Source organism: Dama dama, chromosome 3 (assembly GCF_033118175.1).
Source record: "Dama dama isolate Ldn47 chromosome 3, ASM3311817v1, whole genome shotgun sequence".
Taxonomy (NCBI): domain Eukaryota; kingdom Metazoa; phylum Chordata; class Mammalia; order Artiodactyla; family Cervidae; genus Dama; species Dama dama.
In genome coordinates, this window is record NC_083683.1 from 25232217 (window position 1) to 25245700 (window position 13484).

Sequence of the window (13484 nt, forward strand, 5' to 3'; positions counted from 1 at the left end):
TCTTTAATACAATACTTGCTTCTTCCATCTACAGCAGGAATAAAAGCTTTGGTTAGTTTGGGAGAGCATACAGGCATATGGGATAATGATTTATAGATTTTTATGGTGAAATTATACATTTGGAAAACATTATTATATGTAACTTTACCCTGATATATAGTATATATAGATAGATATTATGTAAGTTTAGAATGGTTTTATAACTTCATAATAAAAAACAAAAATTTCTTGTTTTGTTTTGTTCTCTATAACAAATGGAGAAGCAAGAACTTACTGAAAACCCAGAGTATATATTTTCAGGTTAATAGGTACTGATGCAATATTTTATAATTTTATATTTATAACACTTTATATTGGCAATTATAGCCTATAATAAAGATTTAATATCATCTTTAATAGGCAACTAATATTAAATGATGTTCATTATTCTCTAATACCAAGTCAGTTGAGGTAGAATATAGAATTTTGAACAAAAACCAATTTTTATCTGATAAAGTCCTAATAAATTTTCCATATGAGTACCCTTATATATCTATCTAATTGGTCATGTAAGCACATTCTGTAATATGTGTGTTTATATGGGACATTTTTAGTATGAAAATATATACATACACATGTATACACACAGACATAGATACACATATGCCTAGTGTAGAGCTAAGCTCTTCATAAACATCTGTATTCCCCACATAATATACTATGTGGGAGCTGCTTTCCATCTCATTTCACAGATAGGTTAGCTGAGGCTTCAGGAGAGTAAAAACAGTATCAATTTATTTTGCTGATTTCTTACAGGGTGTAAATGTCATAACGAGGATTCAAACCCAGATTTGAGTGCAAAACTTTAAACTGTTATTCTGTAGTGCTTAATCTTGTGTCTAACCCCAGACCAATTTAACACAAAAACAAACTGAAGAGCTAGACAGAAGCACTATTTCCTACCTCTCCCTACCCCACGGCACAAACTAGCTTGAAAGAGAAAAGCAAAGCATGAGGTATAGTGCACAGTGGCAGGAGGTACCTAGTGAAACTTCATCTTTCATCTACACTCCCCACAGATTAGCAAATCAATCCTCAGAGGACAAGGCCCAGAGATCTGCATGCTCACAGGCCCCAGCTCACCCTCAGACGTGCTAAAGAGTCACCGTCACCCTGCTGCTCTTCTAAGTAGATAATTGTGTTAGTTTCTTGTGCTTACCATAACAAATTATCACAAATGTAGCTTCAAACAGTAGAACTTTAATCTCTCACTTGTCTGGATGCCAGAAATCTGAAATTAGTAGTCAGTCAGTTCACTTCAGTCACTCAGTCGTGTCTGACTCTTTGCGACCCCATGGACTGCAGCACACCAGGCTTCCCTGTCCATCACCAACTCCCGGAGTTTATGCAAACTCATGTCCATTGAGTTGGTGATGCCATCCAACCATCTCATTCTCTGTTGTCCCCGTCCCTTCCCGCCTTCAATCTTTCCCAGCATCAGGGTCTTTTCCAATGAGTCAGTTCTTCGCATCAGGTGGCCAAAGTATTGGAGTTTCAGCTTCAGCATCAGTCCTTCCAATGAATATTCAGGACTGATTTCCTCTAGTATGGACTGGTTGGATCTCCTTGTTGTCCAATGGATTCTCAAGAGTCTTCTCCAACACTACAGTTCAAAAGTATCAATTCTTTGGCACTCAGCTTTCTTTATAGTGCAACTCTCACATCCATACATGACTACTGGAGTAGTCTTTGAATAGATGGATCTTTTTTGGTAAGGTAATGTCTGCGCTTTTTAATATGCTGTATAGTTTAGTCATAGCTTCTCTTCCAAGGAGCATCTTTTAATTTCATGGCTGCAGTCACCATCTACAGTGATTTTGGAACCTAAAAAAATAAAGTCTGACACTGTTTCCACTGTCTCCCCATCTATTTGCCATGAAGTGATGGGACCTGATGCCATGATCTCAGTTTTCTGAATGTTGAGTTTTAAGCCAACTTTTTCACTCTCCTCTTTCACTTTCATCGAGAGGCTCTTTAGTTCTTCTTTGCTTTCTGACATAAGGGTGGTGTCATCTGCGTATCTGAGGTTATTGATATGTCTCCAGGCAATCTTGATTCCAGCTGCAACTCATCCCCATCAGTCACTCATTCATGTCTGATTCTTCGAGACCCTGTGGATCATAGCCTGCCAGGCTCCTCTGTCCATGGGATTCTCCAGGCAAGAATACTGGAGTGGGAGTGGGTTGTCATTTCCTTCTCCAGGGGATCTTCCCGACCCAGGGATCACACCCTGCATTGCAGGCATATTCTTTACAGTCTGAGCCGCTCGGGAAGCCCATACTGTCTCACTGAACAATTTCATCCTTACATTCAACCACGTTGTTCTGCAGCACCTCCCTTGTGCCAGACCTGTGTCCTTCCTAGCTGTCTATCATGTAGAGAGCTTGAGTCGGAAGCTGGAGCTGACTTACTCAGAATGTCTCAGTTACAGTGGTAGGAAGCGTAGTGTGGCAATAATTGTTATTTCACTGAAGACTGATGGGGGTGAGTTTGAATTCTGGTTCTGCTCTGTACTCAATTGTGTAAACTTATAAAAAGGTATGTCATTTCTAAGCCTCTAGTGAATGATCAAAATATCAAATTTTCCAGCATCTATGGTGAAAATGATAAGGATTTTGCATTTAGAGTAAATAATATACATGCTTAATGTATATGAATTCCCTTCCTGTGCTGGGATTTTGAGTGATGGAGAAAGAAGTGGCTTCTAAACCATGTTCCCTGCTTCTGTGCTTGACATGGAGTATCAGGTTCCTCACAGTGCAGCCTGTTGTGAAGTTAATATTTTACAAATGGCATATTAAAATGAAACCCACTAAAATAGACTTTTAAAAACTAAAGTGCATGGCGGATAGTATGGGTAGAAATTTATTTGTGAAACATTTATTAATTTCTATCTATAAACCTATGTATATACTGTGTGATCATAAAAAAAAAGATATCTTCAGTGCAACACTGATAATTTATTTCTTCGAATACACTATTACCATCCTGAGCTTTAAGATCAAGTCCAGCCACTAGCAAGACATGGAAGATGTTACACATCCAGCGCCTATTTATCTCTATGGATTCATCTTCTGCCATTAGATTTGCCAGATCTCAAGATTCTTGTTCTTAGAGTCCCTTCTTCCTGATCTCTCCTCCAACACAATTTCTTGAAACCTTTTGAAGGCCACCAGAGAGGCCTATTTTCACACTGATAGCAAAGAAGTTGTGGAAAAAGTTTTAAGTAGCATTCAACTCTTAATATTCCTAGCTATTCTAAATTCCTTGTGAGTTCTTTAACTTCAGGTGTTTTTCAGCCCTCAACAGTTCCCATGTTGCACCTTCCTTGGGTTCACTTCACCTCACATCCTGTTCTTTGGTTAACCCTTCCTAACCTTTCCAGGACTAGCTCAGGCTTCCCTTGAAGCAGAAATGTGTGTGTGTGTGAAGTTAATGACACAGACTCTGACATATTCTCTCTGTGTAACCTTGAGCATCTCAATTTAGTTAGCTGATCAACACTTACCCCTGGAAAAAATGTTATACTTATGGCAACTTTAGAAGAAGAGATCTTTGTAACCATGATAGATAATCTTCAGTTCAGTTCAGTTCAGTTGTTCAGTTGTGTCCGATTCTTTGTGACCCCATGAATCGCAGCACACCAGGCCTCCCTGTCCATCACCAACTCCAGAGTTTACTCAAACTCATGCCCATCAAGTCGGTGATGCCATCCAGCCATCTCATCCTCCGTCGTCCCCTTCTCCTCCTGCCCCCAATTCCTCCCAGCATCAGGGTCTTTTCCAATGAGTCAGCTCTTCACATCAGGTAGCCAAAGTATTGGAGTTTCAGCTTCAGCATCAGTCCTTCCAATGAACACCCAGGACTAATCTCCTTTAGGATGGACTGGCTGGATCTCCTTGCAGTCCAAGGGACTCTCAAGAGTCTTCTCCAACACCACAGTTCAAAAGCATCAATTTTTCGGCGCTCAGCTTTTTCCACAGTCCAACTCTCACATCCATACATGACCACTAGAAAAACCATAGCCTTGACCAGACGGACCTTTGTTGGCAAAGTAATATCTCTGCTTTTTAATATGCTATCTTAGTTACTAATCAATTTCCTAGTCTCTTTACTTCTGATCATGAATAGACTGTTTAGCAGTCTGTTTCTCTATAACATTCATTGCGTTACACTGGAATCATCTCTCCTTGAGATTATATATGTATTTAAGGTCTTGGAAATGTCTCAAAGAATAAATAATCATTATGTGAATGAATGAAAACAAACATCTTAACAGTTTTAACCAATGCAAAAACATTATTGCATTTTATTTTAATTCTCTAAGTGTTTATATTTAAAAGAGTTATAATAAAATCTTTGGCTAAAATCTATATAATCATTTGAATGATTATATAGCTATCTTATTTATTTTTTTGGTTGAAATAAAGTTTAATTAATATATACAATGATATTAGCAATACTTGTTTATCATGACAAATGGGAAGAATCATTAATTTAAAATAGCACAAGTCACAAAAGAATTTACATCTGGAGAGGATAAAAGCTACATTTGGTTTATATTCTTCTACATATTTTCTGTGTGTGATTCATAACGGCAATACCTACAGACATGCCCTAACCAGGCTGCATTGTGCTGCAGAGAAGACTCGTCTGTGAAGTATTAAGCCTGCTATCTGGTTTATAGTTATTTAACTTTTTATATTGCAGTGGTTTTAGGATCCCAGTGGGTATTGGAACCTTTTCAGTTCCAGGCCAAATTTACTCTGTAAGCATGACTGCAAAGAAGAAAGGCTGGCATGGTCTGTTTTCAGATGTCCTTGTGAGCAATTGTATTGCTCTGGGTGGCTCTGATGGGCATGCCTGCTCCTCCTTCTGAAGCTTGTCCAAGCTTATCAAAATCAGACTTATCCTGTGTGTTAAATGATACTGCTTCCATAGTGAAAGCTGGTAAATCCATTCTCTTCACTGCCACCCAGTGTTCTTTATAATTCTCTTTTGGAATATTATGCCTTGTGTTACACTGATTTACGCATCTTTTTTCGTCTCTTCAGCTGTATTACAAACTCACAAAGCTCACAAAGGCAAAAATATTCTTTCCTTCTTTATGTTATCTCATTTTCTAATAACAAAATGAAATGTGAAGAAAGGAAAGAATTCAAAGTAGGTTCCAGAACTATAGGGTTTTTGCATATTTCAATGTAAACAGGTAGAACAAGAAGGTCCACTTGGTCATTTAATATTTAGCATCTTCAACTCTATTATTCTTTCAGTAAAACTTATTTTGAAATGAATTAATATAAAGCATTTTTTTTTTCTCAAAGTAAGTGTGTATACCTTGGCTGGAATCATTTTAAAGCAAAAAAACCTCTCATTGGGTATTATTGCTTTAATTTTGCACAAAATTGCATTTAAAAAGAAATGTAAACAGCTGTCCATTTTATAAAGACAAAGTCTGGAATGTATTTTTTCTTTTTGTTTTCTTTAAAAGACATTTTGACCTTCCTATGAAGCTCAGCTAGAGAAGACATTGGCAAAACTTTGTATGTCCTCATACATAACTTTTGATGAGAATTTAATAAGACAGAAAACAGTACCTTGCCAAGTATTAACTTTAAATCTTATTTACTTTAGAATTTCAAGATTTATGGAATACCAAAAAACCCAGGGAGATGACTCACAAAGAACTGGAACCTTCTAGTTTCCTACACTCTTTCAAAGTCTTAGTTATTTAACTTTGCTACATACTGCCATGACTGATACTGAGATCAACCCATGAATTAACATAAATTAATCTGTTTCTTTTGGCTTCTCACCCCAAATGGTTAATCATTCGCTGGTTATCATGTGGAAATGGACTATTTAAAAGCAGTGGCATTGCTCTTTTAAATTACAAACATGATATCTGTATTTAATCAGAGAATTACTCAACTATGGGAACGCAAATATAGTTTTTCTCTTTGTATTTTTAAATTATGAAAATAAGATAACATATTTACAGGAGACTTAGAAAATACAGAACAAAGTTTCATAGAGTTCCATTATATAATACAGTTATTTTTAAGTAGATAAATTAAGATTTTTGTTGGAGTTTCAATATCAAGCTCTCAAAACTTAATAAAATGAATATACAGAAAAGTAGAAGGATATAGTAGACCTGAAAAGCACCATGAACCAGTTTAATATAATTAAGATTTATACAATTTTCACACAACAGTAGGATGCAAATGCTACTCAAGTTCCCATAGACTGTAGACTAGGAGACACTGGAACACACCAGGGACATAAAACAAGGTGTAAAAAGTTAATGGTCTAAAGGTATTGAAATCATAGAGTCTGTTCTCTTATCACTGTGGAATTATGTTAAAAATCAATATCAAAAGATATTTTAAAATAATCCACATATTTTCAAGTGCAATGTGACATTTACCAGTAGAGATCTTTGACTTAGCCATTGAGAGCCTCAGTAAAGTTAGAAGCCTGAAAAAACACAGAGGGTGATTGCTGAGATGACACCAGCCCAGGTTGGATGCATGAGACAAGTGCTCGGGCTGGTGCACTGGGAAGACCCAGAGGGATCGGGTGGAGATGGAGGTGGGAGAGGGGATCGGGATGGGGAATACGTGTAAATCCATGGCTGATTCATGTCAATGTATGACAAAAACCACTACAATATTGTAAAGTAATTAGCCTCCAACTAGAAAAGAAATTGCTATCAAGATGAGAAATTAATACCAAAGATCCTTTAAAAACCTCATGTATTTGGAAATTAAATGTCCACTTTTAAATGATGGGTGTATCTAAGAAGACATAGCAAGGAAAATTAGAAAATATTTGTAATGAAATACCAATGAAAAGAGAATTTACCAGAATTTGTTGCATGCAGCAGAAGCTGGCTCATTACACAACTGAATACAATGTGGAATCTTGAATAATGTATAAAAACAAAGAATGAACACTAGCATAAAATTTTGGTAAATTTGAACCAAATTTGTACTTTAGTTAATAACACCATATCACACGTTAATTTCCTGGTTTTTTTTTTAAACAACATAGCAAATACAGTTTTTAAAAGAAATAATTCTATGGTTTAGAATGAAAATATACTTTATTTATTTCCTGCGTATTAACCCCTTTTCCATCTTATCTGTCTTTTGGCATACTTACTGACTATTACTATTTGAATCTCAATTACCCACATCCTAGCATTCTGAGTCTCCTGTTTGGATGCTTTAGTTGAGACTTACTTGTGAAGCACAAAACCGGTTTGGTTTTATGTTAAGTAGGTGGGTTGCTAATCCGTAAGAATGCCATTCTTGATCAGGCCTCTATGAATTGTTTGTAAGTACCAAATCAGACAATGCAGTCTTTATATTCATCCTGCAATTAGCCAAAATTATTCTAGTTATAGTCCAGTTAAAGATCTCTAGTATGAAATGAATGTTAAGTATTCATTCTTTCTTTATATTTCTCTCTGGCTTCATTCTAGCTCATTTATGTATTTAAAAATAATCTAAGTTACTTTTTCACTGCTTTTCATGTTGCAGATTGAAAATGTTGATGTCTGCCTTAGTTTTCTAGCAGCCAGAGGAGTAAATGTTCAAGGCCTATCTGCTGAAGGTAAGAAAAAGCACAATTGTCACAAATGGCATCTGTGTTTGAAAGACTTTTTATAACACTAGAAATGTCAAGTGACAGTATATAGGCCCTTAATATAGAAAAGGAAATTAGTAAAGTTTCCAAAATAATAGAAACATAAGTTCTGTGGTTATTAATGTATGCTTTCATTATATGGCTATGTTCCAGGTTTTGTCAAAGTTGTTCTTTACATTACTGAGTATATGAAAGGGGGGCATATTAACAAAATATCTTTATGTTATAACGAGTAAGTAGTACTTTTAGAATATTAAGTAGATGGATGGATAGATAATGCTGGGTAATAGATGGACATAAATACAGTTAAATGGTGTAATTAATGCTTAAATATTGTTTTATCAATAACAATTCTATAATTTGATCAAGTTAGTAATCCAAGTCTAAATATTTGGTAAGTTTAATGAAGTCCTTGGGAGTTCTTCAATGATTAGTATTAATAATTGTTCTTTGTAAAGGCGTTAACATTTTTAAAAGTTTAAAAGATCACCACTGACGTTGAAATATAGAAAACAGGAAAAAGACACTAAATCTGTCACTTTTTTTCCCTGCATTCTTTTTCTTCAATATATATTTTTAGGAAACCTTTTCAAAATTTTCAAGTAGTAGTAGTAACAAAAACAATTGCTAAAGTTATGATCCATCAATTCCTTTGAGATCTATATCAGCAACAAGCATTTTTTTAAGTTAGAATTTTAATTATATTACATTAATCACTTTTGGCAATTTATGTTACTTAGTGTTTCTACTACAGTTTACTCTGCAAAGCCTTCCCCACCCCCACAGATAGTAGACATGTTAGATAGTTCTAAGTTTTACAAGTTTTACTGCCATTAGAAAAGTAGGAATTGTGTGATATCTGAAATATTATGAACATTAACTAGGATTATTTACTTTTCTTAATTTTTCTGCACTGTTTAAATTTTATTTTGAATTTCTTCTATTCTTTATATGTTTATGTCATGATGTTTAATATTAAATTATATATTTAATGGCCAGAACTTAGGTTCAAACCTAACTCATGGTTCTGTTACTTAGAATAATATTTGATAAAATTCTCCAGGATGATACTTTACTTTCTAAGAGGTTAAAAGTAGGTGAGAAATGTTACTATTTGTTGGTTTTATGTCTCTTCCTTTTAACATGACATCTTTTATTAACATAAGCCTGTTGCTTTTTATTTATCTCCTAAAAATATTTGAGTAGTCAAAATGATTTTCTGTGTTTATTAAGCATGAATAGTAATAAAACAAGAAGTTTAAAGAATATCTTTCAATAGGTTTCACAGGAGAAAATTAATACTTTCAGGTTCATACAAGAAAATTTATACTTTCTCACTGTAGCTTTATATTGATCAAGCCTATACTTATGGCCCCTGTGAGGAAGGTTAGGGGTTATAATAACTCAGCCTTATTTTATATGAATAATTCCACTGCATAGTGTGTGTGTGACATTATAAACCATCAGAGAGCAAGAAATTTAAGTAGTTTATTAATGTTTCTAAATTCCGAAAAAGAGGCATAAAACCTTGACCTCACAAGAGGATATATTTTATTGCCAATGGCAAATTTCATTTAAAGTATGATTATAGGTTGCATAGCATTATATCCAGCTTTACTGGCCTCTCTTTTTCTAATTCTAAAATTATAACTCCAGAAGAAAAAACTAGCTCATGTTGTGGCCTACTTTGTACATTTAATCTTTTCTTCAGTGTTAGAAAAACTTTCACAGGAGCCTCATGTTTTAGAACTAGAAATTCTACTTATTCTATTATGCTTATTCTACTTACACTATTATGCATTCATAATAAGCATGCATCTAAAGTCATGCACAAAGTAATCTTAATTATTTCTTAATATATAATATGAATTAAAAATAAAAGAATTGTAGCATTAGAGTGGATAACTATGGTGCCATCTGCTCTTTGGAGGACACATACATAGTTTTTTAATAAATTGGTTGGTGGGTGATTTAGAATACTGCTCACAGTTATGAGGTACACCCATAAAGCATCAGTGGAGAAGGCAATGGCACCCCACTCCAGTACTCTTGCCTGGAAAATCCCATGGACGGAGGAGCCTGGCAGGCTGCAGTCCATGGGGTTGCAGAGTCGGACACGACTGAGCGACTTCACTTTCACTTTTCACTCTCACGCATTGGAGAAGGAAATGGCAACCCACTCCAGTGTTTTTGCTGGAGAATCCCAAGGATGGGGGAGCCTGGTGGACTTCCGTCTATGGGGTCGCACAGAGTCGGACATGACTGAAGTGACTTAGCAGCAGCAGCAGCATATTGCATCAGTATTTGTAATGCAGGGCACTGAGCATTTGAGTGGCTTGCTTTCTCTAGCTCATAGGCATCCCTCCGCTGATTGTGAGGGAAAATGTGTGTGTGTGCGTGAGCTCAGTCATGTCAGACTCTTTTGAGACCCCAGTGAACTGTAGACCACCAGGCTTCTCTGTCGAACGGATGTCCCAAATAAGAATACTGGAGTGGATTGCCATTTCCTGCTCCAGGAGTTCTTCCTGACCCAGGGATCGAAACTGTGTCTCCTGAATCTCTTGCATTGGCAGGCACATTCTTTACCACTGTCCCACCTGGGACGCCCATTTATGAGAGAGACAGAATGATAAATCAAATGATGAACGCAAGACAGAGCACCTGTCCATCTGCATGAAGAAGCTAACTCGAGAAAAACTGTAGTTCAGGGTCAACAAAGAGCATCCCTTGAGTAAGCGTTGTTCTCTCTCTGAAATTTCCAAGCTATGTAAAAAATGTTAGCATGTTTTAGAAAATCAGACTTAAATGTGTGACTGAGAAAACCAAGTCTTATTTCTATCTTCAAAGATTTAGTCTATTTAGAGTCTATTGGAAGCAATTTACAGTACTGCTTCTAGAATTTCTTTTGTTAAAAGAAATCATTTTATGTGATCCTGTTTTTATATTTTCCGCTTGATACAGAAATAAGAAATGGAAACTTAAAAGCCATTCTAGGGCTGTTTTTCAGTTTGTCTCGCTACAAGCAGCAGCAGCACCACCAGCAACAGTATTACCAGTCCTTGGTGGAGCTGCAACAGCGGGTCACCCACGCCTCCCCTCAAGCAGAAGCCAGCCAGGCCAAAACCCAGCAAGATATGCAGTCCAGGTAAGGGAGGGAAGCGGGGGATGTGTTTAAAATGAATTGACATCGATGGGAGTCTGTGGAAGCATGTAGACACAGCCAGGGTGGGATGCTGGCAACTTGTTTTTAGTAAGTTTTTGTTTGTGAATTTGGCCACCGTATTTATGTAGTTGTATCAATGCGATGTGATTATTTGACTAATGTTATAGAATCTAAAACCTCTTCTGCTTGGATGACCAACATTTGTCCACTCTTTAGGTAAAATATTTGTGCTTGTTTTCTAAAGGTGATTGTGGTTTGTATCGAAATGTGTGAAGTGTCTTTCTTGTAAGCTGTGTGTCACAGTTACTTTCTTCTAAAAACCATTATTTAGAATGCACTTTTGGAGTCCTGGTCTCCAGTTGTATAGTTCTCTTTTGTCAGTGCTTCTGATTGATTAAACCATTAAATCTGTCAAAAAGTTTAGGTCTGTTAAACATAGGGTTTGAGTGTTTGGGAGCATGCTGTTTTGATGTGAGACTGTATGTGTGCACACATGTGTATATGTGTATGTGTGTGTTTATATACACAGGTTATGTTTGTCTTACTTGAGTCTGTGGGTACATGTAGACATAGCCAGGATCGAGTGCTGACAAACCATTACAACATTTCTTTACTCTTTCATTACTGTTTTTTTCAGTTTGGAATTACATCAGTCATGATTCAGCCAGAGAAGCAGAATCAGTAAAAAATAGTGTTAACAGATTCATTGTAAAGAATTGATTCACATGATTGTGTGGCTGGCAAGGCGAATCTGAAGCCAAACGGCAGCCCAAAAGAAAGGACAGGCTGAGACTGTGAGCGTGAGCCAAAACTGCTATAAACAGGTGAAGTTTCATCTCTCAAGGAGGCCGCACTCCTGCTTTTAAGACTGTTCAAGGAGTGAATTGGGCCTAATATCATAGTGATAATCTAGGATAATCTCCTTTACTTAAAGTCAAATGCTATGGATTTAGACCACTCCACAAAACGCTTTCACAGAAAGACCCAGATTGGTGCTGAGTGGGACTAAATAAACCTAGCTAGGTTGGCACGTTAAAAAATAATCACTGAACAAGATTAACAGGTTTCATGCAAATTGTTTATTTGTTTCTGATCAGTGTTTGGGTTATCAGCTCTTTAACTCTATCACATACATAGCTGTGATTGTTTTTCTTAAGGAGAGAGAATGTCCAATACAAAAATACTCTTTATCTTCTTCTAAAATATACACATGTATCAAATATTTACTTTTTCCATCTTAGATGCCAAACCTAAAACCTAATGATACAGTTTGCCTTGAGTTTGTTTTTGGCAATTAGTACTGACTGAAGAAACTAATACAAAATTCCAAAATACATTCACAAACCACTTCCCACTTATTGTCAAATAGTCAACAGTTCAGAAATCTCCTTCTCTTTCATCTGTCAACCACCCCTTGCTTCATATTAAATAATATTTCTGTCTCTGTACAACCATGTAAACTCTACTTCTTTTGGCAAATTTTACTCATTAGTGAATTATTAATAAAGAAAAATTGTAGTTTCACCAAAAAATTTGGGATGTCCTACAAAGGCTGTGGAATATTTGTTTTTACTCAATAATGCAAATGCGCTTCTGCTCTTTGAGCTGGTCTTGGCATTTTGTGATGTTGTGTGAAACTATTCAGGAATCAAAGTGGAAAAAAACATATCTATAGTATAAGTTCTTTGTATTTCCTTAAGAATAGAGGAGAAAAATAAAACATATGACATTAATTTGGGGTGTGTTGGTTAATAGAAGCAGATCTAGATTTTAATACCTGCCAGAAATAATATTTCTTAGGAGTTTGGTTTAAGCCATTTGAATAGACAAGAAGCAAGAATAGTAGCTAGAAAAATACAGGAAGTGAAATGGTATTGTGCAAAGAATGTTGACTCTGGAAATGAGATGAGCTATCATTTGTCAGTTTTTTTTTCCTCACTCTACTTCTGTATCTGTCATTGGAGTTTCTTGCCCCAGACTTCTCAGTGGTTATAACCCTTTGGGGGAGATTTATTTCTCTTCTTGCTAGATATGCATGGATATTATGAAGCTGTATAATATTTTAAAATATAGAACTATATATAGAATAGGCATGACCATTTTACAGCATCTTGGGGAGAGCTATCTTATTTTTTTTTTTCAATGAATGTTTATAAAAAGCATTCGAAAGCCCTTTCTTTTCACTAGTGTCCTTTAATTCTGGGATAGCAGGGGAGTTCTTTACCATGAGCGCCACCTAGGAACACAGACTTAATTTTTTTCTTTTGATAAATTGGATTTAATTACTTTTTGGATTAGTAATTTAATAAATCAGAGTACTTATTGTACTAAATGTAGTGCTTAGTTAGGGTCATGATAAAGAGGAGCTCAAAGTCTTTATTTCAACAGATTTTATTATATGTTTTGGAGAATGCTCTATTTCAGAGATTAATACTTATTTACATTTGTGTAGGTTTGATAAGCAATCTAGATCTATTTCTTCAACCATCTCTCAAAAGTTAATAATAAAGTGTATGTTTTATTTTTTCTCCTTCTCCATTCTTAAGGAAATTCAAAGAACTTACACTGTAGATTATACTTTTCACTTTGATTCCTACACAGTTTCACACAACATCACAAAATGCCAAGA

General features: G+C 35.7%; 1 protein-coding gene across 7 annotated transcripts in view; it reads left to right on the plus strand.

Annotated features, from left to right (window-relative positions):
• The window catches only part of NAV3 (neuron navigator 3), an 883898-nt gene that overhangs the window by 628684 nt on the left and 241730 nt on the right, over positions 1-13484 (plus strand). For all 7 annotated transcript variants that reach the window (XM_061124990.1, XM_061124999.1, XM_061125026.1 and 4 more), the window contains 2 exons: positions 7587-7659; positions 10654-10837. In XM_061124990.1, coding sequence (XP_060980973.1) covers positions 7587-7659; positions 10654-10837 — 257 coding nt within the window. The remainder of the gene's footprint in view (positions 1-7586; positions 7660-10653; positions 10838-13484) is intronic.